General features: G+C 51.8%; 1 protein-coding gene across 8 annotated transcripts in view; it reads right to left on the reverse strand.

The window, feature by feature from the left end:
* Positions 1–23858, reverse strand: part of camk2g2 (calcium/calmodulin-dependent protein kinase (CaM kinase) II gamma 2) — a 480776-nt gene extending 456918 nt beyond the window's left edge. The window contains exons 1-2 of one of the 8 annotated variants that reach the window (XM_072491514.1): positions 23663–23858; positions 23392–23486 (exon numbers count right to left, since the gene is read on the reverse strand). In XM_072491514.1, coding sequence (XP_072347615.1) covers positions 23392–23486; positions 23663–23727 — 160 coding nt within the window. In that variant the 5' untranslated portion in view covers positions 23728–23858. The remainder of the gene's footprint in view (positions 1–23391; positions 23487–23662) is intronic. The other 7 variants (XM_072491515.1, XM_072491516.1, XM_072491517.1 and 4 more) reach the window with 7 other exon arrangements.
* Positions 23859–24196: the final 338 nt, after the last annotated feature.

A 24196-nucleotide genomic window follows, 5' to 3' on the forward strand; every position in this document is an offset into this window, starting at 1 on the left:
TGTGCAGGTTACATGGATTGGCCATGATAAATTGCCCCTTAGTGTCCAAAGGTTAAATGGGGTTACGGGGATAGGGCTGGGGAATAGGCCTAGGTAGGATGCTCTTTCGGTGGGCCAGTGCAGACTCGATGAGCCGGATGGCCTCCGCCTGCACTGTAGGGATTCCAATATTCTACCCTTTGTGTGAAGAAATTTCCATCCAAATGCTACCTTAAATTTGCTGCCCTCTAGTTATGGACCTGTAATGACTTAGGCCAGACCTTTAAGATTGGCCAATTAGAATACGAGTTCCTTGGTTAGTGGCCCAATCAGGAAAACCTTTTCTGTGTATATAACAGGAAATTCTCCTGACCAGGCAAAAAAAACACGTTTTCGGTCTTGTTCCAAAAGCAAAGGAAGGAATGAAATAAATGTTCAAATGGCTAATCGGACAGCAGTGATTTTGGGGGCTACACTCCACACCCGAAGCTGATGGTGTTCATCCCCACTACCTACACCAACCCCAGGAAATAACAAGGGGATGAGACTAATTCAACAGCTCATTCAAAAGACCAGCACAGATACAATGGGCTGATTGGCCTTCTTCTGCACAATGGAATCCCCCAAAGTTCTCACACAAAAGTTCTGCAAATCAAGTCAGATTGAAAACTACTTTGGAAAGCATGACTAATCTCATTTTAAAATCGGTGCATCAGATTCAGGTGGTGCGGAAATTGCTGGTTTGGAAGAATGACCTTCAGCTGTCAGGACTGGCTACTATCTCAGAGCACATCGCAACTCATTTGCGTCCACTCTTATTGCATCTCGACAGATTATTATAAGCACGTGTTCCTGAGAACAAGCCACCCATCTCCTGTTTCCTGGTTTTATTCTGGCTTAACTTTCAAGTCTTTCATAAAGGGATTTTGCAGTACCCTGACCCCAGATTAAGGACATTGCAATGCTGAAAGAATACTTTCTGACACGCAATAAAAATCAATAAATGTTTAACCATACAGAAAAAAAAAAAAGAGGCCTTGACATTAGAAAGTGAAGACGAGGAGGTTACCTCCACTTTCACCAGTGACAGGATTCTAAGAAAAACTCAAAGACAAACTTTTGCCGAGTGTTTTGTTTACTAGCAACAAGCATGTAAAAGGATGTTCCTTTTTCCCAGGGGTGTCATAAGGCAGCCCAGGATGATCAGCCTTTAGATTTCTTCGGGGAACTTGTAACTATTTAATATCACTTTCTGCACACCCATAAAAGCATTGCGCTGGTCAAGGAGACACAGCCTGAGTGAGTGAGACACAGACAGAGTGAGAATTTGGTGCAGTGAGGTAACCAGGAAAGGTAAGTGATAAATCAAATTCTGTTGTTTTTCAGTTAAAAGTGCAGTGTAGATTAGTGTCTGATTGGCTGAAGCTGCCCCACCCTAACTGCTGAGAGGCAGTTATCTGGCAGTCACCTGAGGCCTGTTAAGGGGTACAAAGGTACACATTGTATTCTTCTCTTTGAAGTTTTAGTGTGAGTCATCCTAAAGTCTGTATAAAAGACAGACAGAAAGCGCACTTAGTAAGCATTGGGCTGATCAAGGAGACACAGCCTGAGTGAGTGAGACACAGAGTGAGAATTTGGTAATTTGGTGCAGTGAGGTAATTCGGTGAAGAGTGGGAGAAGGTGCTTTTCCCCGACTGTTTTGTTTGCTCTCTTTCTTCGGGCCTAATTTTGGGAGCCGTTCGGAGGAGGAGGAGCAGTCTCGGTGTATAAAAACCTAACGGTAACTTCCTGTTTTCCAGTTTTTTCCCCAAAAGTGACGTCAGAGGGAAGCTGTGATCTGATTGGTTGATAGCAAATCTGCCCAAAATTTTTTTTAAAAACACAGCTAAACTCGTAAACTTAAATTAAACTAATTAATTAATTAATTAGAGATGGCTGGTTAGGTGATGTGCTTGAGCTGCTTGATGTGGGAGCTGGCAGATCCCATTGCGAGCTGCAGCGACCACATCTGCAGTAAGTGTTGGCTGCTCGAAGAGCTCTGGCTCAGAGTTGATGATCTGGAGTCTGAGCTTCAAACACTGAGGCACATCCGGGAGGGCGAGACTTACCTGGACACTGTTTCAGGAGGCAGTCACACCTGTCAGAGTAAGCAGTTTAAATCCTGCCAGTGGCCAGGGACAGCAGGGTGTGACTGCAAGTCAGGCAGGTAAAGGGAACCAGCAGTCAGGAACTCAGGAGCCTCAGCCCTTGACCCTATTCAACAGGTATGAGGCACTTGCTCACTGTGTGGATGGCGAACAGGGCTGCAGGAAGGATGAGTCAGCTGACCAAGGCACCATGGTTCAGCAGGCCATTCAAGGGGAGGGAGTAAATAGGCAAGTTGTAGTTGGAGGGGATTCTATTATCAGGGGGATAGATAGTATCCTTTGTGAGCAGGATAAAGAGTCCCGCATGGTATGTTGCCTGCCCAGTGCTAGGGTGCGGGACATCTCTGACCGGCTTGAAAGGATACTGGAGGGGGAGGGGGAGGATCCAGTTGTTGTGGTCCATGTCGGTACCAACAACATAGGCAAGTCTAGAAAAGAGGACCTGTTTCGAGATTATAAAGAGCTAGGATTCAAATTTAAAAAACAGGTCCTCAAGGGTCATAATCTCTGGATTACTGCCCGAGCCACGTGCAAATTGGCATAGGGAGGCAAGAATAAGGGAAGTTAACACGTGGCTGAAAGAGTGGTGTGGGAAAGAGGAGTTCCTTTTCATGGGACACTGGCAACAGTTTTGGGACAGGGGGGACCTATACCGTTGGGATGGTCTCCACCTGAAGCTGGGACCAGTGTTCTGGCAAAAAGAGTAAATAGGGTAGTCAATAGGACTTTAAACTAGAGATTGGGGGGGGGGGGAAGAAGGGAAAGTCAGGGAACCAAGAGGTGAAGTAATCAGTGGGAAGCGTAGCTGCTTAGGAATACAAAAAAGCACGAAAAGACAGAACTCAGGAGGTTACGATTGTCCCCATCCCACAAAATATGACACAGTGTATGGAAAGGCTCAGTAAACCAAGGTCCACCACACTATGAAAACAAAAAGGGACAGTCAATAGAGAATTAAATGTGCTATATTTAAATGCACGCAGTGTACGGAACAAGGTAGATGAGCTTGTGGCCCAGATTGTGACTGGCAGGTATGATGTGGTAGGCATCACAGAGACGTGGTTGCAGGGGGTTCAGGACTGGCATTTAAACATCCAAGGATTCACAACCTATCAAAAAGACAGAGGTGGGCAGAAGGGGCGGGGTTGCCTTGTTAATTAGGAATGAAATTAAATCAATAGCACTAAACGACATTGGGTCAGATGATGTGGAGTCTGTGTGGGTAGAGTTGAGGAACCACAAAGGCAAAAAAACCCATAATGGGAGTTATGTACAGGCCTCCTAACAGTGGTCAGGACCAGGGGCACAAAATGCACCATGAAATAGAAAGTGCATGTCAGAAAGGCAAGGTCACAGTGATCATGGGGGACTTCAATATGCAGGTGGACTGGGTAAATAATGCTGCCAGTGGACCCAAGGAAAGGGAATTCATTGAATGTTTACAGGAGGGCTTTTTGGAACAGCTTGTGATGGAGCCCACGAGGGAACAGGCCATTCTGGACTTAGTGTTATGTATTGAGCCAGACTTGATTAAAGATCTTAAAGTAAGGGAGCACTTAGGAGGCAGTGATCATAATATGGTAGAATTCAATCTCCAATTTGAAAGAAAGGTAGAATCAGATGTAAAGGTGTTACAGTTAAATAAAGGTAACTACAGGGGCATGAGGGAGGAACAGATGAAAATCGACTGGGAGCAGCCTAGTGGGAAAGACTGTAGAACGGCAATGGCAGGAGTTTCTGGGAGTAATTGAGGACACAGTACAGAGGTTCATCCCAAAGAAAAGAAAGGTTATCAGAGGGGGGATTAGGCAGCCATGGCTGACAAAGGAAGTTAGGGAATGCATCAAAGCAAAAGAGAAAGCCTATAATGTGGCAAAGAGCAGTGGGAAGTCAGAAGATTGGGAAAGCTACAAAAACAAACAGAGGATAACAAAGAGAGAAATCAGGAAAGAGAGGATCAATTATGAAGGTAGGCTAGCCAGTAACATCAGGAATGATAGTAAAAGTTTCTTTAAATACATTAAAAACAAATGGGAGGCAAAAGTAGACATTGGGCCACTCCAAAATGACACTGGTAATCTAGTGATGGGAGACAAGGAAATAGCTGCGGAACTAAATAAGTTCTTTGCGTCAGTCTTCACAGTAGAAGACATGAGTAATATCCCAACAATTCAGGAGAGTCAGGGGGCAGAGTTGAATATGGTAGCCATCACAAAGGAGAAAGTGCTAGAGAAACTAAGAGGTCTAAAAATTGATAAATCTCCGGGCCCAGATGGGCTACATCCTAGAGTTCTAAAGGAGATAGCTGAAGAAATAGTGGAGGTGTTAGTTAGGATCTTTCAAAAGTCACTGGAGTCAGGGAAAGTCCCAGAGGATTGGAAAATCGCTGTTGTAACCCCCCTGTTCAAGAAGGGAACAAGGAAAAAGATGGAAAATTATAGGCCAATTAGCCTAACCTCGGTTGTTGGCAAGATTCTAGAATCCATTGTTAAGGATGAGATTTCTAAATTCTTGGAAGTGCAGGGTCGGATTAGGACAAGTCAGCATGGATTTAGAAAGGGGAGGTCGTGCCTGACAAACCTGTTAAGAGTTCTTTGAAGAGATAACAAATAGGTTAGACCAAGGAGAGCCAATGGATGCTATCTATCTTGACTTCCAAAAGGCCTTTGATAAGGTGCCTCACGGGAGACTGCTGAGTAAAATAAGGGCCCATGGTATTCGAGGCAAGGTACTAACATGGATTGACGATTGGCTGTCAGGCAGAAGGCAGAGAGTTGGGATAAAAGGTTCTTTTTCGGAATGGCAACCGGTGACGAGTGGTGTCCCGCAGGGTTCAGTGTTGGGGCCACAGCTGTTCTCTTTATATATTAACTATCTAGATGACAGGACTAGGGGCATTCTGGCTAAGTCTGCCGATGATACAAAGATAGGTGGAGGGGCAGGTAGTATGGAGGAGGTGGGGAGGCTGCAGAAAGATTTAGACAGTTTAGGAGAGTGGTCCAAGAAATGGCTGATGAAATTCAACGTGGGCAAGTGCGAGGTCTTGCACTTTGGAAAAAAGAATGGAGCATGGACTATGTTCTAAACGGTGACAAAAATCATAATGCTGAAGTGCAAAGGGACTTGGGAGTCCTAGTCCAGGATTCTCTAAAGGTAAACTTGCAGGTTGAGTCCGTAATTAAGAAAGCAAATGCAATGTTGTCATTTATCTCAAGAGGCTTGAAATATAAAAGCAGGGATGTACTTCTGAAGCTTTATAAAGCATTAGTTAGGCTCCATTTAGAATACTGTGAGCAATTTTGGGCCCCACACCTCAGGAAGGACATACTGGCACTGGAGCAGGTCCAGCGGAGATTCACACGGATGATGCCAGGAATGGTAGGCCTAACATACGATGAACGTCTGAGGATCCTGGGATTATATTCATTGGAGTTTAGGAGGTTGAGGGGAGATCTAATAGAAACTTACAAGATAATGAATGGCTTAGATAGGGTGGACGTAGGGAAGTTGTTTCCATTAGCAGGGGAGACTAGGACCCGGGGGCACAGCCTTAGAATAAAAGGGAGTCACTTTAGAACAGAGATGAGGAGAAATTTCTTCAGCCAGAGAGTGGTGGGTCTGTGGAATTCATTGCCACAGAGGGCGGTGGAGGCCGGGACGTTGAGTGTCTTTAAGCCAGAAGTTGATAAATTCTTGATTTCTCGAGGAATTAAGGGCTTTGGAGAGAGAGCGGGTAAATGGAGTTGCAATCAGCCATGATTGAATGGTGGAGTGGACTTGATGGGCCGAATGGCCTTACTTCCGCTCCTATGTCTTATGGTCTTATGGGTAGCACTTTCTCAGTGTTATTGATCCAATACCAAGAGACAGGGTACAAAGTCTTACAACACCAGGTTAAAGTCCAACAGGTTTGTTTCGATGTTGGACTTTAACCTGGTGTTGTAAGACTCCGTACTGTGCTCACCCCAGTCCAACGCCAGCATCTCCACATCAAGAGACAGGGTGGCACAGAGAGGAAGGGGTGAGACAGTGTAAGAGAGAGGGAGAGAGACACAGACAGCAAACAACAGGCACCAAGAGAGACAGAAACATACAGAGAGCAAGAAAGAGAAAGACACAGAAAAAAAACACACACAAGAGAGAGGGTCTCACACACACACTAGAGAGGTACAGACACACAGAAGCAAACACACAAGAGGGAGGGAGACTACAGAAGTTCATTTGTAATATTTCACGTTAATATAATGGAAAAATTGGAGAAGAGGATGTGATGGGCGTAAATAAGGAATGAGAAATCAAGCTTTCCTCTCCACAAATTGCAGGAAAGAGAACAGATTTTCGCACAACCAGGTCATTCTTTTGGAAATAACACACCAATAGGAAGTGACTGTTTCTCAGAAAACTTAAAGGCACTCTCCTCCCCCAAGAGGCAGTAACTATATTAAATACACTGTTAGTGCATGTTTCATCCATGACTCACCCAGTAATCCTGTAATTGTTTACGTCAGTGGCTAAGGAACATACACAGCATTTCACTACAGACAGTTGTAATTACAGCAAATTGAGACAGTTATGTAGGCTGCAGTCTATTGATTATATTCCTTTCAGCGAGGAAGGCAATGAGATTGTATTTGCAATGGAGGAGAGAATAAACTACACTCACATTTGTATTTTAAGGAAATTTAAACATATGGAAACCTCATCAATTCTTCTTCCATTACTTATCAATCCTCAAACGTCTCAGCCCACTTCACGAACATAAAAGCAACAGTAAAATTCAATGACTTATTTAGAAGGGAGAAGCCATCTTGAACACAGCAAGATCCCACAAATGATTACTGACCAGTGCGAATTGTGTCACACTTTTGCAACTATAGTTAATGGAGACCAGTTCAAAGCCTCAATCCAGGGACATGAGCACATAATGCAAGCTAGCATTCCAGTGGAGTACTGAAGGGAGTTCTGCACAGTCAGCAATGCAGCCTTTCAGATGAGATGTTAACCCAACACCCCATCCACCTGCACAACTGGATATAAAAGGTCAAAGATCCCAAGTCATGGTTTGAAGAAAGGTCAGACAATTCTATTGATATCCGGGCAAAGCTGTACCTCTCAACCAACACCACTAAAATAGATGTCATCATTTACAACAATTAATATTGACATGTTGCATTTGACACAAGAAAATATACCTTAAAGTACAGAGGCATTATAAAACATTTTTTTAAAAAAGAATCTTGCTATTTAAGGAGCTATTAGGTCAGGGTGATCAAAACCTTGGTCGAAGAGGTAGGTTTTAAGGAGTGTCTTAAAAATTAGGTCGAGATGTGGAGAGATGTTGGGAGGATACGCCAGAGCTTAAGGCCTAAGCAACTGGAGGCACAACCGGTAATGGTTGGGCATCAAAATTGGGATGCTCAAGAGGGCAGAATTAGAGGAGTGCAGATATAGATATCTCAGGAGGATTTTGGGGTGGGAGGACATTATAGAGATGGAGTAAGAGGCCATGGAAGGATTTGAAAACCAGGATGAGAATTTCAAAATCACAACATTGTCCAATTGCTGTTAACAAATATCATCATTAGTTCATTGTTATTTGTGGGATCTTGCTGTGCATAGGTTGTCACCTCTTTTTGAAATTTGTTGATGGGATATAGGTGCCTCTGGCAAGGGTAGCATTTATTGCCCATCCCTAATTGCACATTGAGAAGGAAATGGTGAGCCAACTTTGAATCGCTGTGGTTCCTGTGGTGTAGGCACGCCCATAGTGTTGTTAGGGAGGGAGATCCAGGATTTTGGCTCAGTGACAAGTGAAGGAACGAGGATATAGTTCAAGTCAGGATGATGCGTAGTTCGGGTTTGCCTACATTCTAGCCATAACTCGGCATAAAAGTGTTTCATTGTCTGGGCAGTACTTTGGAACATCCAGAGGTATTCTTTCTGTGTCTGATTTTGGGTGGGTTTGATTAGAGAGCAAAATGTTGGTCAGGACACAGAGCACTCGCTAATCTTCAAATAATATCTGCCAATCTATTCCCAAGGATCTATTCCAACATATCTGGCGGTCTATTCCTTCTGGTGAAATAATAAAATTGCTCTCCGAACCTGCTATCTTCTGCTGGAATCAAGTTGACTGCAATAACGTATGTTGTTAGTGTGAAAAATTAGCTGAAGTGCTACTAACATTAATTTTTTTTTGTTAAAATAAACCTAACAGTGAACATTTATACACTCCCAGCAGGAAACACCTAGCATTCCCTTCAAGCATGGCTCCCGGCAGAGAGTGCAAGATTGGTGAATATATCTTATGTTATTCTCCAAATACCTACAGCTCTGTAACACACAATTACTTGTTTGTTAACTGGTCGTATGTGGAATTTTTCTATGCTGACGAAGACATGTTCCTAGGTTCACTCCCGATCTTCTGTGATACATTGGTTTTCCGATACCGCATCATCTTGTTATCACATCCATATCGCCAAGAGGAGATTAGTGATTAATAACTGCAACAATCTATATTTAGATAACATCTTTAATGTTGCCACAGTCCCAGAGGCTGCTCTCCCCTTTTGAGAGCTGGCTGGTGGTGATTTAATGCAAGGATCACCACACCGGAGGTGAGAGCAAGGTTGAAAATGCAGGGCCTTCATGAATAACCTCAGCCTGTACAGGAATTGAAAGTGCAGTTAGTGTCACTCTGCAGCACAAACCAGCCATCCAGCCAACTGAACTGACCCTAGATGTCCCAAGGCACTAAACTGAAGAATTCCAAACAAAACAGGACAACAAGCCACATAAGGAGGTATTAGACAAGATGACCAAAAGCTTGGTCAACAAGGCAAATTTGAGGGAACATCTTAAATTGAGGTAAATGAGGTTGAGAGTCAGAGAGTTGTAGGGAAGGAATTTCAGAGCTTAGAATCTATGCAGCTTAAGGCATGAGCAGAATTCTGGATGGCCTCAAGTTTTGAGAGGGTAGAATGTGAAAGGGTAGAATGTGAGAGGCCAGCCAGGCGTGCATTGGAATAGTTGAGTCGAGGTAACTAGTAATGAGACTATGTGCAAAGGGTGGAACAAAGCAGTCAGCAAGATATTTGCATGTTGCCACATTGCAACTCATGGCAGACAGATCAGGTTGGTTCAATAACACAAACATGGAATCTAAATAGATCATTTGGGCCAATACACTCTCCTGCCATAGATAATAAACAATCCTACCCTATAATAAACCTGCTTGCATCAATTTAATTTCCTCAGGCGAGTTTTTTTCAAAGATGCATCTCATTTCCTGAACAAAATGAAGAAATCCTGCAGCAAATGTCTCTAAATTCACATCTCCAGTGTTCAGCCTTGCTGTACAAAAGCTATGCTTCAGCTTCTCGATCTCCACACCACCTTCCCAACTCCAAATGTGTGAGAAACATTGACGCTAGGAGAATTTACCCTTTTCAGTCTGGACCCATGACCAATAAACACAGTTTTGTTTTAATTCCGGAGACGTGGCGGTCATTGGCAAGGCCAGCACATAATCGCCCATTCCTAAACTTAAGTGGCTTTTTAGGCCACTTGGGAGTCTGGTATCACATATAGGCCAGACCAGATAAGGACAGCAGATTTCTTGCCGTTAAATGAGCCAGAGGGTTTTTTTTTTTTAAATGACAATGTATTCGTTTTTTTTCACCATTACTAGCTTTTCATTCCAGATTTATTCAACTAATTCAATTTAAAATTTCCTGGCTGCCACGATGGGATTTGCATTCATCTCCAAATCATTAGTCCAGTACACAACACGTATGCTACCATAGCAAGATGAGTGGTCCTGGGACACATTGGGTAGCATCCCATGAGCCAGAAGCTCCGGCTTCGCGTCTCACCCCACGACTTGGACGTCCATCGGTCCATAACGCGGCCAAACAGGTCGAGTATCAAGCTGCAAATCTTTCCTTCACACATCAATGGCAGGAGGTAAGAGTGGCAGAGAGATTCCTGGCCAGCCATGTGATGGAACGAATGTTGGAGCCGCTACTATCACTATCCATAGCTCCAAACTACAACATGCATGTAAAAGTGCAGGTTGCCACAGCAACTCAGACACCCTAAGTGAACTGTAACACACCACCCAGCAAGACGCTTGCTACAAAAATCTGTCTAGTATATTTATGAACGACCTGGAAATTAAAGCACTCTCATGAGGAAGCCAGCATTCTTGGTAACTACAAGACTAAGGGAATAGATAAGAGACCAGGATCAGATCTCAGTGTCCAGTTAACATGGCACTCATCCTGAAACTCTGATCAGTTCGGTGTACAAGGAGGTAAACTGGCTGGATTGTAGAGTTTAGTAAGGAGTGACATTGAACGTATCCTTGTATCTATTCTGTCAAAATAAATAAAGTGTGTGTGTGTGGGGGGGGGGGGGGGGTTTTGCTGTTGGCAAAAGACAGGAAACAGCCCGTCAGAACCAAACACAGAAATGTGCATAGCTGAAACAGAGGAACAGGAAAACTGCTATTAAATCAACTTGATTTATACGAATGCACTGCTTAAATTGAAGCGTGGAGCTTGATCAGGTGCAATGCTTTGTAAAACCATTTTACTTAACTAAGAAACAAAATCACAGATTAACATTTGCAGTCAGACTTGGAGATAAGCGATCTGAATACTTGTAAACAAAATGAAGGCAGGTGGATTCATTTTGTTCCTTCTGTGTTATATCTACATCCTGGACCTCTCCAGGTTGATGGCTGAGTCCCCTGCCACCGCTCAAGAAGCACAGTGTTCCATCCACCAATAAGTTGCCAAATTTCACTCTCACCTGGGACACATTAAAACTGACCAGCAACACCACACCTTAAAGCAGCCATATTTACATGGCCAGGCCAGCACTTGCGCTACTAGACTGATGAACACAAACCCTTTTTTATTTAATGTTCTCAATTCAACCTTGAATAAGGATGGGGCAGAGTAAATTGCTTTTGGTTGGTGCAATACGAGTATTCAAAAAGGCCCCAAAGCACACCACCTTGTATTACAATTTGGACACTCTGTAACATTGCCTAGGGGTTAATGGACATGGAAGACTTTTTTTCGGACGGTTGAGCTAAACCTAGCACATCCACCTTATGAGCATTTTTATAAATTCACAGTGCTGGGAATACTCAGCAAGTCCGGCAGCACATGAGGAGAGACAAAACAGAGTTAATGTTTCAGGTCACTGAACTTTCATAACTTGACCTGAAATGTTAATTTTGTTTCTCTACCCAGATGCTGCCAGACCTGCTGAATGTTCCCAGCACGTTCTGTTTTCATTCCCAATTTCCAACGTCAGCTGTATTTTACTTTTATATTTGTGCGTTTGACCTTGCTTACACAATGTGCTTGTCAAACGATGCTTCAAGCTGTGACTTACCCCACTGAAACATGTGTATCTGCATTGAGACAAAGAACACAGCAATAAAGTTTCAACCTTTTAGCTGACTCCTTTGTAGCGAGCAGAGACAGGTCTTTTGATACCTTTGAAGTTGCCCCTCTTAGGATTCAAAACTCAACTTAACTGGTAAAACATCAATCACTTTATAGTACACAGAGCTGTTGCTGAAGCTTTTCATCTTGCACACAGGACAAACACAAGAAAGCCAAATTTCAAACAAGCACAACAATTTATATTACAGGAGGAAAGGACCTTGACTGGTTGGAAGTTGAATGATTGCTTTCCGAAGGGCCTGTTCTGTGCTGTACTGTTCTATGTTCTATGCTTTCTCCATGGCAATATCTTAACCAATGGGGAACTACAGGATGCTATTAACGGGGAGGAGAAAACATGGCAACATCGTAACCAATGGGGAACTACAGGATGCTATTAACGGGTGCTTGGGGAGCCTATAGTTCCCAGTTGCTTTCTCTATGGCAACTCCTCAGCCAATCAGAGTCAACGTGCCAACCAATCAGCACCCTATTTTCCTGCAGTAGAAATTGTGATCATTTGAAATTTGGTACTCTTGTGCTTGTCTTAATGGGTCCAAATCAAAAAGCTTTGGCAACATATTTCTGTTTTGAGCACTAATAAAACATTGAAGTTTTAAAGAAAAAGCAGTTTGACCACAAGAATTTGTTTTATTCTTTCATGGATGGCAGGCATCACTGGCTGGGCCAGCATTTATTGCCCATCATTAATGACCCTAGAGAAGGTGGTGGTGAGCCAGGTGCTATAGGTACCCCACAGTGATGTTAGGGGTGGAGTTGTTGGAACTTAACCCCAGCGACAATAAAGGATCAGCAAACATTGTCAAGTCAGGGTGATTTGAGAGTTGAAGGTGGTGGTGGCCCCTTGATTCTGCTGTCCTTGTCCTTCTAGGTGGAAGATGCTATTGAAGATGGCTTGGTGAATGGCTGCAGTGCATTTTGTAAATGGTACACATTGCTGCCACATGCATTGATGGTGGTAGGAGTGAACGTTTACAGGAATAGATAGGATGCCTGGCAAGTAAGGTCATTTGTCCTGGATGGAGTTGTGCATTGTATATTGTTGGAGCTGCATTCAACCAGGCATGAAGAAAGTATTCCATCGCACTCCTAACTTTTGCCTTGTAGATTGTGGATAGCTTTTAAGGAGTCAGGAGGTGAGTCCACTCACTGCAGAATTCCCAATCCCCAACTTGATCTTGTAACCAGTCTTTACACAGTTGGTTTATGGTCAATGATAAACCAATGATACCGGGCAGCACGGTACATAGTGGTTAGCACAATTGTTTCACAGCTTCAGTGTTCCAGGTTTGATTCCCGGCTTGGGTCACTGTCTGTGCGGAGACTGCACGTTCTCCCCATGTGTGCGTGGGTTTCCTCCGGGTGCTCCGGTTTCCTCCCCAGTCCAAAGATGTGCAGGTTAGGTGGATTGGCCATGCTAAATTGCCCTTAAGTGTCCAAAATTGCCCGTAGTGTTGGGTGGGGTTACTGGGTCATGTGGATAGGGTGGAGGTGTGGGCTTAGGTTGGGTGCTCTTTCCAAGAGCCGGTGCAGATTCGAGGTACATTCTATGATTCTATGATAACCCTCCGGATGTTTATGATGGGGAATTTGATAGATTGTTATGTTGCTGAATATCAAAGGGAGGTGTGGTTAAGCTCTCTTGTTGGACATGGTTACTGCCTGGCACTTGCATGAATGTTCCTTGCCACTTAGCCCATGCCGAATGCTGCCCAGGTCTTGCTGAATGTGGGCACAAATTGCTTCAATATTGGAGGATTTGCAAATTGAATATTTTATGGTTTTCAGTTAAAACAGAGGTAACAGCAGCCTAGCTCTAATTTTAAAAGTCATACTCCCTCTTTCTGGACTCTCCCTCCCCCACCCCGGACATCCTGGGGGTTACCATTGATCAGTAACTGAACTGGAATAGCCATATTAATACTGTGGCTACTAGAGCAGGTCAAAGGCTAGGAATCCTAAGGCATGAAATTCACCTCCTGACTCCCCAAAGCCTGCCCACCATCTACAAGGCACAAGTCAAGAGTGTGATAGAATACTCTCCACTTGCTTGGATGAGTGCAGCTCCAACAACACTCAAACTCGACACCATCCAGGACAAAGCAGACCGCCAGATTGCTCCCCCTTCCACATTCAAACCCTCCATGACTGACAAATAGTGGCAGCCAAGTGTACCATCTACAAGATGCACTGCACTAACTCACCAAGGTTCCTTAGACACCACCTTCCAAACCCACGACCACTAATATCCAGAAGGACGAGAGCAGCAGATACCTGGAAACCGCACCACTCACCACCCTGACTTGCAAATATATTGCTGTTCCCTCACTGTCGCTGGGACAAATTCCTAGAACTCCCTCCCCAACAGCACAGTGGGTGTACCTACACCTGAAGGATGGCAGCGGTTCAAGAGCAGCTCACCACCACCTTAAGGGCAAGGCAACTAAAGATGGGCAATAAATGCTGGCCTAACCAGCGACGCCCACATCCCGTAAATTAATTTTGAAAAATGACCTTTGGATTAGCCAGGGGTGAAAATAATAGTTAGAAGAAACTTGACAAGTGAATATTTTTTTAAATATAAATTTAGAGAACGCAATTAATTTTTTCCAATTAAGGGGCAATTTAGCACGGCCAATCCACCTACCCTGCACATCTTTGGGTTGTGGGGGTGAAACCCACGCAAACACGGGGAGAATGTGCAAACTCCACACGGACAGTGACCCGGGGCCGGGATCGAACCTGGAACCTCGGCGCCGTGAGGCAGCAGGGCTAACCCACTGCGCCACCGTGCTGCCCTTTGACAGTGAATATTAAAGAGGATGGTGTCACACTGGAGCTAGTAGATGTAATTGGTCTGATCAGGACAAATTATATCAGAAATGGTAGTTATGATGCTGAAGTAAGAAGAAGGACAGAGACAGCCAGAAGCAATTTTGTTAAGATGCAGGATGTTAACAACAAGAAAATTCGAGCCTCAAACAAGGGAACAAAACTCAAAATTCTACATTCTATCCACTTTCTTGTTTGCTTCAGAAGCCTGGACAGTAAATAAAGATCTGTGGAAGAAAATAGAGGCCTTTGAAATGTGGGTGCGGAGATGTGTGCTAAAAAATTCATCTACAGACCACAAGACAAATGAAGAGGTGCTTGGAATAGCAAGAACAAAACTCTTAAAGAAAAAGGTGACATCCAGAAAAGGAACCGTCTGGATTTTGATCATTTGATCAGAGCTTGAAAAGCTACGGAGGTCATTCCTAGAGGGAAAAGTAGAGGCAGCAGAAAGAGGGGTTGATCTAGGCATGATTGGATGATGGACGTCACAGCCCGGTTGCAGAGCAGCTACAGTGGATGTGTGAGGATGGAGCAAGACAAGCGAGGGTGACATACCCTCCACAGCAGAGCTCCTGGTAGGGGCAGCTCCAGGCAGATAGATAGAGAGAATAATAGGCCAGAGTTCCTGCTCAGGATTGCTTTTTAATATTGGAGAAAGCGGTTTTGCAAGTTTACTCTGCTTGGCACATGCCTCCTCAGTCAATTACCCCCCCACCCCAATGCTAATTGTGCACGCTCATACAAATGATCACCTGGGGAGACTCTGATACCTATGTAACCATATCCTCACAAAACTCCACTTTTCCAATGATGAAAAGGTGGGAAAGGGAGACAGTCAGCTGAGCATCTCAAATTGATTCCCATATAGAATGCTACAGATTCAAGTCCCAAAAGGTACCACTTAAAAATTAGTGTGGCTTCATTCTCTAATCAGGAAGTCAGAAGCAGTAGAGATGGGGGAGGGGGAGGGGGGGGAATACAGGCATAGACCAAATTTGCTTCATGCAAATCATGTCTTCGGTTATCTAATTAACAGAATAAAGCAGAAAGGTGTCATGGCAAAGACTGCAGCCCAACCAATCCCACTGATTAGGTATAGAGGCAGAGAATGAATATGACCCTGCAGCAGTACGACAGGCTGGTGGCACACTGCAGACTCGGGCACTGATGCACTGCAGCACAGAGCAAAGAGACGCATGTCCCCAAACACCGGGCTGCCAATCTCAAGCCAAACTGCCTCAATTGCAGAGAACTGGCATCCCAGTCGCACCCAATATCCTGGTCATCTGTTACAGAACAGGGGACGCGATGAGCAGGAGCGAAAGGGACGAGAAAAGGGGGGGGGGGGGGGGGACAACAAAAAAACCAAGTAATTTGGACAATGTGGGGAATTTTAAAGATCAACATTGGCATTGGACCTGCCACGTTTGGAATGCAGATTCCCACCCTGCCCTGATCTCCCACCCGTTTGAAAACGTGGAGATTCATTCCAGATGCTGTAACACTGCCTTTATCGTGTTTTTTTTTAAATAAAATATTTCAAGAAACCCTAGGAGGACAAAAGAGGGGTGGATCGTTTTAACACAGTCATGCTGTGAGCATCTGCCAACAAGCACTGCCCCGTGAAAAAAGCTCCAGTGGTTAAAGCGAGGGGAGTTATCGGAGCGTCCCCTGCTGTCGCCTTCCAAAATTACCCTCTGAAAAGACACTTTGCAAAACTAGAGATGTCAGGAAGTCAGCCAGCAGCAGCGTCCCCCACACAGTGCCTGCAGTATTTCAATTGTTGTCTGCACTGTAGATGTGACATTAACATAACATTTTACAGGCGGGAAAAAGTGGACAGGAATCCCGCTTTGTTACAAAGGGGGCTTCAGGTACAAAATTTAAATCCATGCAATTTTTGGAGGCGTATGTCCTATTCCATTCTCTCTCTTCCCCCGCCCCCCCTCTCTCTTGAAGCCGAAGATGGGACAGTAAGTAACCAGCAAACTGTAAACGTGGCGCCCCAATAGACATTTGTGACATTTGCAGCCAATGACAGTGCTGAACAAACTGGATAGGAAGAACGGCTAAAAATAACCGCTGGTGTCGCAGCGGGTGCGTGGTTCAGACATGGACATTGGATTCACCTCCTGGGAGAGAGAGGGAGAGGGCAGGCCAATAGAGAGCCTTCCATCTAGCGCTTTGCGCCAGGCCACTGAAACATGAAGGGGCTTTGTTTTTGTAAACAGTACTTTCTCTCTCTCTTTAGTCTGCAGGTACAGGGATACAGGACCCGATCACACCTCCCCGCTCTCTCCTTTCCCCGAGCGACTCTCACACCTGCATTGCGGCTGGAGTGACCCCCAAACAGGACTACTGACCTCTCTCCCCCCCCCCCCCCCCTTAACACTCTTGCCTTGTGACTGTCTGCCCAGCAAAAAGGGGGGGGGGGGGGGGAGGGGAGGAGGACAGAGGGCAAAACACAGGCGAAGCCTAGACCTATTCAAAGCAGACGAGCTTCCTTGCATCTAAACTACAATTTTCCGCCTCCCCTCTCACCAAATAATCGTTTTCTCAGAATCTCCTCTCAATCTCCGGCCAGATCAGCTTCTCCGGCCACACAGTTCCGTTTCAGCACTGTTGTGGTTAACCCACCCTACCGAAAGGGTGGAACTGACCCGAGTTCAGAATGTTACAATCTAGGAAAATGCTGCTTCGCCTTTTTCTTTTCAAAATGAAGGCAAGTCTGTCCACACCCGCCCCCCGCCGAAACAAAACATGTGGGCTGTGAAAGGAGTTGAACTTCCATTGTCGGGGGTTCTTAACAACCAAAAACATCCGTGTATTTCCCCGGTGCCTTGATCAATTGGAAGTGTGGCCGCAGTTTCCCCAGTCCACCTCCGAGACATAGTGCTCAGACTGGGTGAGGACGATACGAGCTGTAAACATGTTAACCAAACCCTTCTCTCTCGGCTATAAACCGTGGGTGTGAATTTGAACTTGGTGGGACTCGTGTGTCTGGTAATTGATCCTTCTGGTAGTAATTATGTACTAGTTCCGGTCACCATCAATTCACTGCGTGAAGTATTTAAAGATTTGGGGGCGGGGGGGTTAGAGCCTGTGCTTCACATTGGACTGGGGCATATACACCGTTCGGTTTGCTCCGAGCACCGCGGTGCATACAAATAAAATCAAAAGGGACCACTTAAGGGGGCAGGAGCAAGCTCACCCCCCTCCTCCCAGGTCTACATTGCTGGAGAGAGCCAACATCCTCCCCCAGACTCTCAGTACACACACACACACAGTAGGAAGGCTGGTGCACAGAATCTTGTACCTATGCGAATTCTATTATATACACCATCAATTTAGGAGAGAGAGGTGGAGAGGAGATCAAGGCAAAACACACCGAGCAGCAGCTTTCACGTAAAGAGGGCTCTTTGCTGTATGAAGTTTTACAAAGGCCTGCCAAGATGTTGGACAAGTAAGGACATGCATCCCAAGCAAACCGTGGACCGATCACATTGTGTTTAATTGATGCCGTTGACTCGCATTTCGAAAAGGCAACCGCACAAATGCGCACGATATTCATCTTCAAACCAATACATTAGTAAAATATTAGAAATGCTGGACATGTGTGCGCGTTTGTGCTCTCATCTACATGCTGCCCTTCTGCCATCACACTGTTAAGATCCCAGTGAATCGACCAAGGGGGCTGCACTAGGTGGAGAGGGCTGCATATTATCCAGACGCTGCCACCTTGTTGATGTCTGACATCAATGTCTTCCCTTTGCAGCCGGGCAGGCTGTGCTGAAGGGCAGACAAAGCCCCCTCCCACCCGCCCCTCCCACCCAACCCTTTTCCCCCTCGCCCACTCTCTTCCGCCCCCACCCCCCGTCGCCCACTCTCTTCCCCCCCTCGCCCACTCCCTTCCCACACTTACACCCCTCGCCCCCGCACTCTACCCCCCTCGCCCCAGCACTCTACCCCCTCGCCCGCACTCCTCCCCACCCCCCTCGCCCGCTCTCCTCCCCACCCCCCCTCGCCGCTCTCCTCCCCACCCCCCTCGCCCGCTCTCCTCCCCACCCCCCTCGCCCGCTCTCCTCCCCACCCCCCTCGCCCGCTCTCCTCCCCACCCCCCTCGCCCGCTCTCCTCCCCACCCCCCTCGCCCGCTCTCCTCCCCACCCCCCCTCGCCCCGCTCTCCTCCCCACCCCCCTCGCCCGCTCTCCTCCCCACCCCCCTCGCCCGCTCTCCTCCCCACCCCCCTCGCCCGCTCTCCTCCCCACCCCCTCGCCCGCTCTCCTCCCCACCCCCCTCGCCCGCTCTCCTCCCCACCCCCCTCGCCCGCTCTCCTCCCCACCCCCCCTCGCGCCGCTCTCCTCCCCACCCCCCTCGCCCGCTCTCCTCCCCACCCCCCTCGCCCGCTCTCCTCCCCACCCCCCTCGCCCGCTCTCCTCCCCACCCCCCTCGCCCGCTCTCCTCCCCCACCCCCCTCGCCCGCTCTCCTCCCCACCCCCCTCGCCCGCTCTCCTCCCCACCCCCCTCGCCCGCTCTCCTCCCCACCCCCCCTCGCCCGCTCTCCTCCCCACCCCCCTCGCCCGCTCTCCTCCCCACCCCCTCGCCCGCTCTCCTCCCCACCCCCCTCGCCCGCTCTCCTCCCACCCCCCTCGCCCGCTCTCCTCCCCACCCCCCTCGCCCGCTCTCCTCCCCACCCCCCTCGCCCGCTCTCCTCCCCACCCCCCTCGCCCGCTCTCCTCCCCACCCCCCTCCGCCCGCTCTCCTCCCCACCCCCCCTCGCCCGCTCTCCTCCCCACCCCCTCGCCCGCTCTCCTCCCCACCCCCCCTCGCCCGCTCTCCTCCCCACCCCCTCGCCCGCTCTCCTCCCCACCCCCCTCGCCCGCTCTCCTCCCCACCCCCCTCGCCCGCTCTCCTCCCCACCCCCTCGCCCGCTCTCCTCCCCACCCCCCTCGCCCGCTCTCCTCCCCACCCCCCTCGCCCGCTCTCCCTCCCCACCCCCCTCGCCCGCTCTCCTCCCCACCCCCCTCGCCCGCTCTCCTCCCCACCCCCCTCGCCCGCTCTCCTCCCCACCCCCCTCGCCCGCTCTCCTCCCCACCCCCCTCGCCCGCTCTCCTCCCCACCCCCCTCGCCCCGCTCTCCTCCCCACCCCCCCTCGCCCGCTCTCCTCCCCACCCCCCTCGCCCGCTCTCCTCCCCACCCCCCTCGCCCGCTCTCCTCCCCACCCCCCTCGCCCGCTCTCCTCCCACCCCCCTCGCCCGCTCTCCTCCCCACCCCCCTCGCCCGCTCTCCTCCCCACCCCCCTCGCCCGCTCTCCTCCCCACCCCCCTCGCCCGCTCTCCTCCCCACCCCCCTCGCCCGCTCTCCTCCCACCCCCCTCGCCCGCTCTCCTCCCACCCCCCTCGCCCGCTCTCCTCCCCACCCCCCTCGCCCGCTCTCCTCCCCACCCCCCTCGCCCGCTCTCCTCCCCACCCCCCTCGCCCGCTCTCCTCCCCACCCCCCTCGCCCCGCTCTCCTCCCCACCCCCCTCGCCCGCTCTCCTCCCCACCCCCCTCGCCCGCTCTCCTCCCCACCCCCCTCGCCCCGCTCTCCTCCCCACCCCCCTCGCCCGCTCTCCTCCCCACCCCCCTCGCCCGCTCTCCTCCCCACCCCCCTCGCCCGCTCTCCTCCCACCCCCCTCGCCCGCTCTCCTCCCCACCCCCCTCGCCCGCTCTCCTCCCCACCCCCCTCGCCCGCTCTCCTCCCCACCCCCCTCGCCCGCTCTCCTCCCCACCCCCCTCGCCCGCTCTCCTCCCACCCCCCTCGCCCGCTCTCCTCCCCACCCCCTCGCCCGCTCTCCTCCCCCACCCCCCTCGCCCGCTCTCCTCCCCACCCCCCTCGCCCGCTCTCCTCCCCACCCCCTCGCTCTCTCCCCCCCCGCGCTCTCCTCCCCCACCCCCCTCGCCCGCTCTCCTCCCCCACCCCCCTCGCCCGCTCTCCTCCCCACCCCCCTCGCCCGCTCTTCCTCCCCACCCCCCTCGCCCGCTCTCCTCCCCACCCCCCTCGCCCGCTCTCCTCCCCACCCCCCTCGCCCGCTCTCCTCCCCACCCCCCTCGCCCGCTCTCCTCCCCACCCCCCTCGCCCGCTCTCCTCCCCACCCCCCCTCGCCCGCTCTCCTCCCACCCCCCTCGCCCGCTCTCCTCCCCACCCCCCTCGCCCCGCTCTCCTCCCCACCCCCCTCGCCCGCTCTCCTCCCCACCCCCCTCGCCCGCTCTCCTCCCCACCCCCCTCGCCCGCTCTCCCCCACCCCCCTCGCCCCTCTCCCCCCCCCCCCCCCCCCTCCCCCCCCCCCCTCGCCCCCCCCCCCCCCCTCGCCCGCTCTCCCCCACCCCCCCTCGCCTGCTCTCCCACCCCCCTCGCCCACTCTTCCACCCCCACACTCTCTTCCCACCCACCCCCCACACTCTTGCCACCCACCCCCCGCACTCTCTTGCTCCCCCACCCCCCCCCACACTGTCCTTGCTCCCCACCCCCCCACACTCTCTGCTCCCCACCCCCCCCACACTCCTTGCTCCCCACCCCCCCCACACTCTCTACCCCCCACCCTCTTCCCCCCCCCACCCTCTTCCCCCCCCCACCTCCTCCCCCCCCACCCCTTCCCCCTCCACCCCCCCCCCTCCACCCCCTCTCCCCCCCCCCACCTCCCCCCCCCCCCCACGCTCTTCCCCCCCCCCACGCTCTTCCCCCCCCCCACGCTCTTCCCCCCCCCCCCACGCTCTTCCCCCCCCCCACGCTCTTCCCCCCCCCCACGCTCTTCCCCCCCCCCACGCACTTCCCCCCCACGCTCTTCCCCCCCCCCACGCTCTTCCCCCCCCACACTCTTCCCCCCCCCACACTCACTGCCCCCCCACACTCTCTTGCCCCCCTTCCCCCCCACCTTCCCCCCCCCCCCACAACCCCCCCCCCCCCACATCCCCCCCCCCCCAACCCCCCCCCCCCACAACCCCCCCCCCCCCACCCCCCCTCCCCCCACCCCCCCCCCCCCACCCCCCCTCCCCCCCCCCCCCCACACCCACCCCCCCCCACCCCCACTCCCCCCCACACCCCCCTCCCTCCCCCCCCACCCCCCCAACACCTCCTCCCCCCCCCCACCCCCCACCAACACCCCCCCCCCCCCACCCCCCCCCCCAACACTCCTCCCCCCCCACCCCCCCAACACTCTCATCCCCCCCCACCCCCCCTCCAACACTCTCTTCCCCCCCCACCCCCCCACCAACACTCCTTCCCCCCCACCCCCAACACTCTCTTACCCCCCCCACCCACCCCTCTTCCCCCCCCACCCACCCACCCACCCTCTCTTCCCCCCCACCCTCACTTCCCCCCCCACCCTCTCTTCCCCCCCCACCCACCCACCCTCTCTTCCACCCACCCTCTCTTCCCCCCCACCCTCCTTCCTCCCCCCCACCCACCCTCTTCTCCCCCCCACCCACCCTCTCTTTCTCCCCCCACCCACCCTCTCTTTCTCCCCCCACCCACCCTCTCTCTTCTCCCCCCCACCCACCCTCTCTTTCCCCCCCCCACCCACCCTCTCTTCTCCCCCCACCCACCCTCTCTTCTCCCCCCCACCCACCCTCTTTCTCCCCCCCCACCCACCCTCTCTTCCCCCCCACCCACTCTTTCTCCCCCCCACCCACACTCTCTTCCCCCCCCACCCACACTCTCTTCCCCCCCCCCACCCACACTCTTTCTCCACCCCACCCACCCTCTTTCTCCACCCCACCCACCCTCTCTTCCCCCCACCACCCACCCTCTCTTCCCCCCCACCCACCCTCTCTTCCCCCCCCACCCACTCTTCCCCCCCCACCCACTCTCTCTCCCCCCCCACCCACCCTCTCTTCCCCCCCACCCACCCTCTCTCTCTTCCCCCCCCCCACCCACCCACCCCACTCTCTTCCCCCCCCCACCCACCCACCACACACTCTTCCCCCCCCCACCCACCCACCACACTCTCTTCCCCCCCCCACCACACTCTCTTCCCCCCCCCCACCACACTCTCTTCCCCCCCCCCACCACACTCTCTTCCCCCCCCCCCACCACACTCTCTTCCCCCCCCACCACACTCTCTTCCCCCCCCCCCACCACACTCTCTTCCCCCCCCCCCACCACACTCTCTTTCCCCCCCCACCACACTCTCTCCCCCCCCCCCACCACACTCTCTCCCCCCCCCCACCACACTCTCTCCCCCCCCCCCCCCACCACACTCTCTCCCCCCCCCCCACCACACTCTCTCCCCCCCCCCCCCCCACCCCACCACACTCTCTCCCCCCCACCACACTCTCTCCTCCCCCCCCCACCACACTCTCTCCTCCCCCCCCACCACACTCTCTCCCCCCCACCACCCACCACACTCTCTCCCCCCCACCACCCACCACACTCTCTCCCCCCCACCACCCACCACACTCTCTCCCCCCCCACCACCCACCACACTCTCTCCCCCCCACCACCCACCACACTCTCTCCCCCCCACCCCCCACCACACTCTCTCCCCCCCCCCCACCACACTCTCTCCCCCCCCCCCACCACACTCTCTCTCCCCCCCCCCCCCCCCACCACACTCTCTCTCCCCCCCCCCCCACCACACTCTCTCTCCCCCCCCCCCCCACCACACTCTCTCTCCCCCCCCCCCCCCCACCACACTCTCTCTCCCCCCCCCCCCCCCACCACACTCTCCTCCTCCCCCCCCCCCCCCCCACCACACTCTCTCTCTCCCCCCCCCCCCCCCCCCCACCACACTCTCTCCCCCCCCCCCCCCCACCACACTCTCTCCCCCCCCCCCCCCCCCCCACCACACTCTCTCTCCCCCCCCCCCCCCCCCCCCCCCCACCACACTCTTTTCCCCCCCCCCCCCCCCCCACCACACTCTTTTCTCCCCCCCCCCCCCCCCCCACACAACCTGTCCAGTCACTCACTCACCTCTGGCAGACAGTTTCTTGGTGTTAATAATCTTTGCAGCGTATTCCTGCCCCGTGGATAATTTGACGCATCTGCGAACGACGGAGAAGGCACCCCTGAGGAAAAGGGGGAGAGAGAGAAAAGGCAAACAGGGATTTTAGTCCAGAAATACACCAGGAGGAAGGGGGGGGGGGTTACAAACAAGGGGTGGGAGGCAGACAGCAGCTGGACTGGGACAGTCGCTGAAAGGGAAGGCGGGGGAGAGATAGGGGCAAACGGGAAGATAGCATACTTTCCTAGCTCTTCGTACAGCTGGTACTCGTCGCTAAACCTGGTACACGTTGCGGTAGTGGCCATGTTGAAATGAAAATCCTGGAATTGGTTTGCAAACACTCGCCTGTCAATTGTAGGGAGGGCAGACAGGGAGCCACTAACGCGAGATTACGAGAGAGAGAGAGAGCCAAGCTGAGGACGTGAGCAGAGCCCAACGCCAGCAATACAGGCAGAACACGCGAACCACCCCCAATCCGAAATGTTGCATCCGTGTTATTGCAAGAATGGGAAAATTATTTTTTGCAGTGCAAGTTTAGTGACATAAACCTACTTAAAAAGTTACCATTGCATCTTGCTTTTTAACCCCCCCCCCCCCCCCCCCATAAGAGTAAAAAGTTAGGACAAAACTCTCATAACTAAACCATGTAGTTCTCCGAAATAGATTGAAGTTCAACTATGAAGTTTGCAACTGACACGCACATCTCATGTTAGAAGGGAATAACAGGGCAGTAATTTATTAGTCGGTACTGAGGAGGGTGTGTGTGTGGTGGCG

Source organism: Scyliorhinus torazame, chromosome 28 (assembly GCF_047496885.1).
Source record: "Scyliorhinus torazame isolate Kashiwa2021f chromosome 28, sScyTor2.1, whole genome shotgun sequence".
Taxonomy (NCBI): domain Eukaryota; kingdom Metazoa; phylum Chordata; class Chondrichthyes; order Carcharhiniformes; family Scyliorhinidae; genus Scyliorhinus; species Scyliorhinus torazame.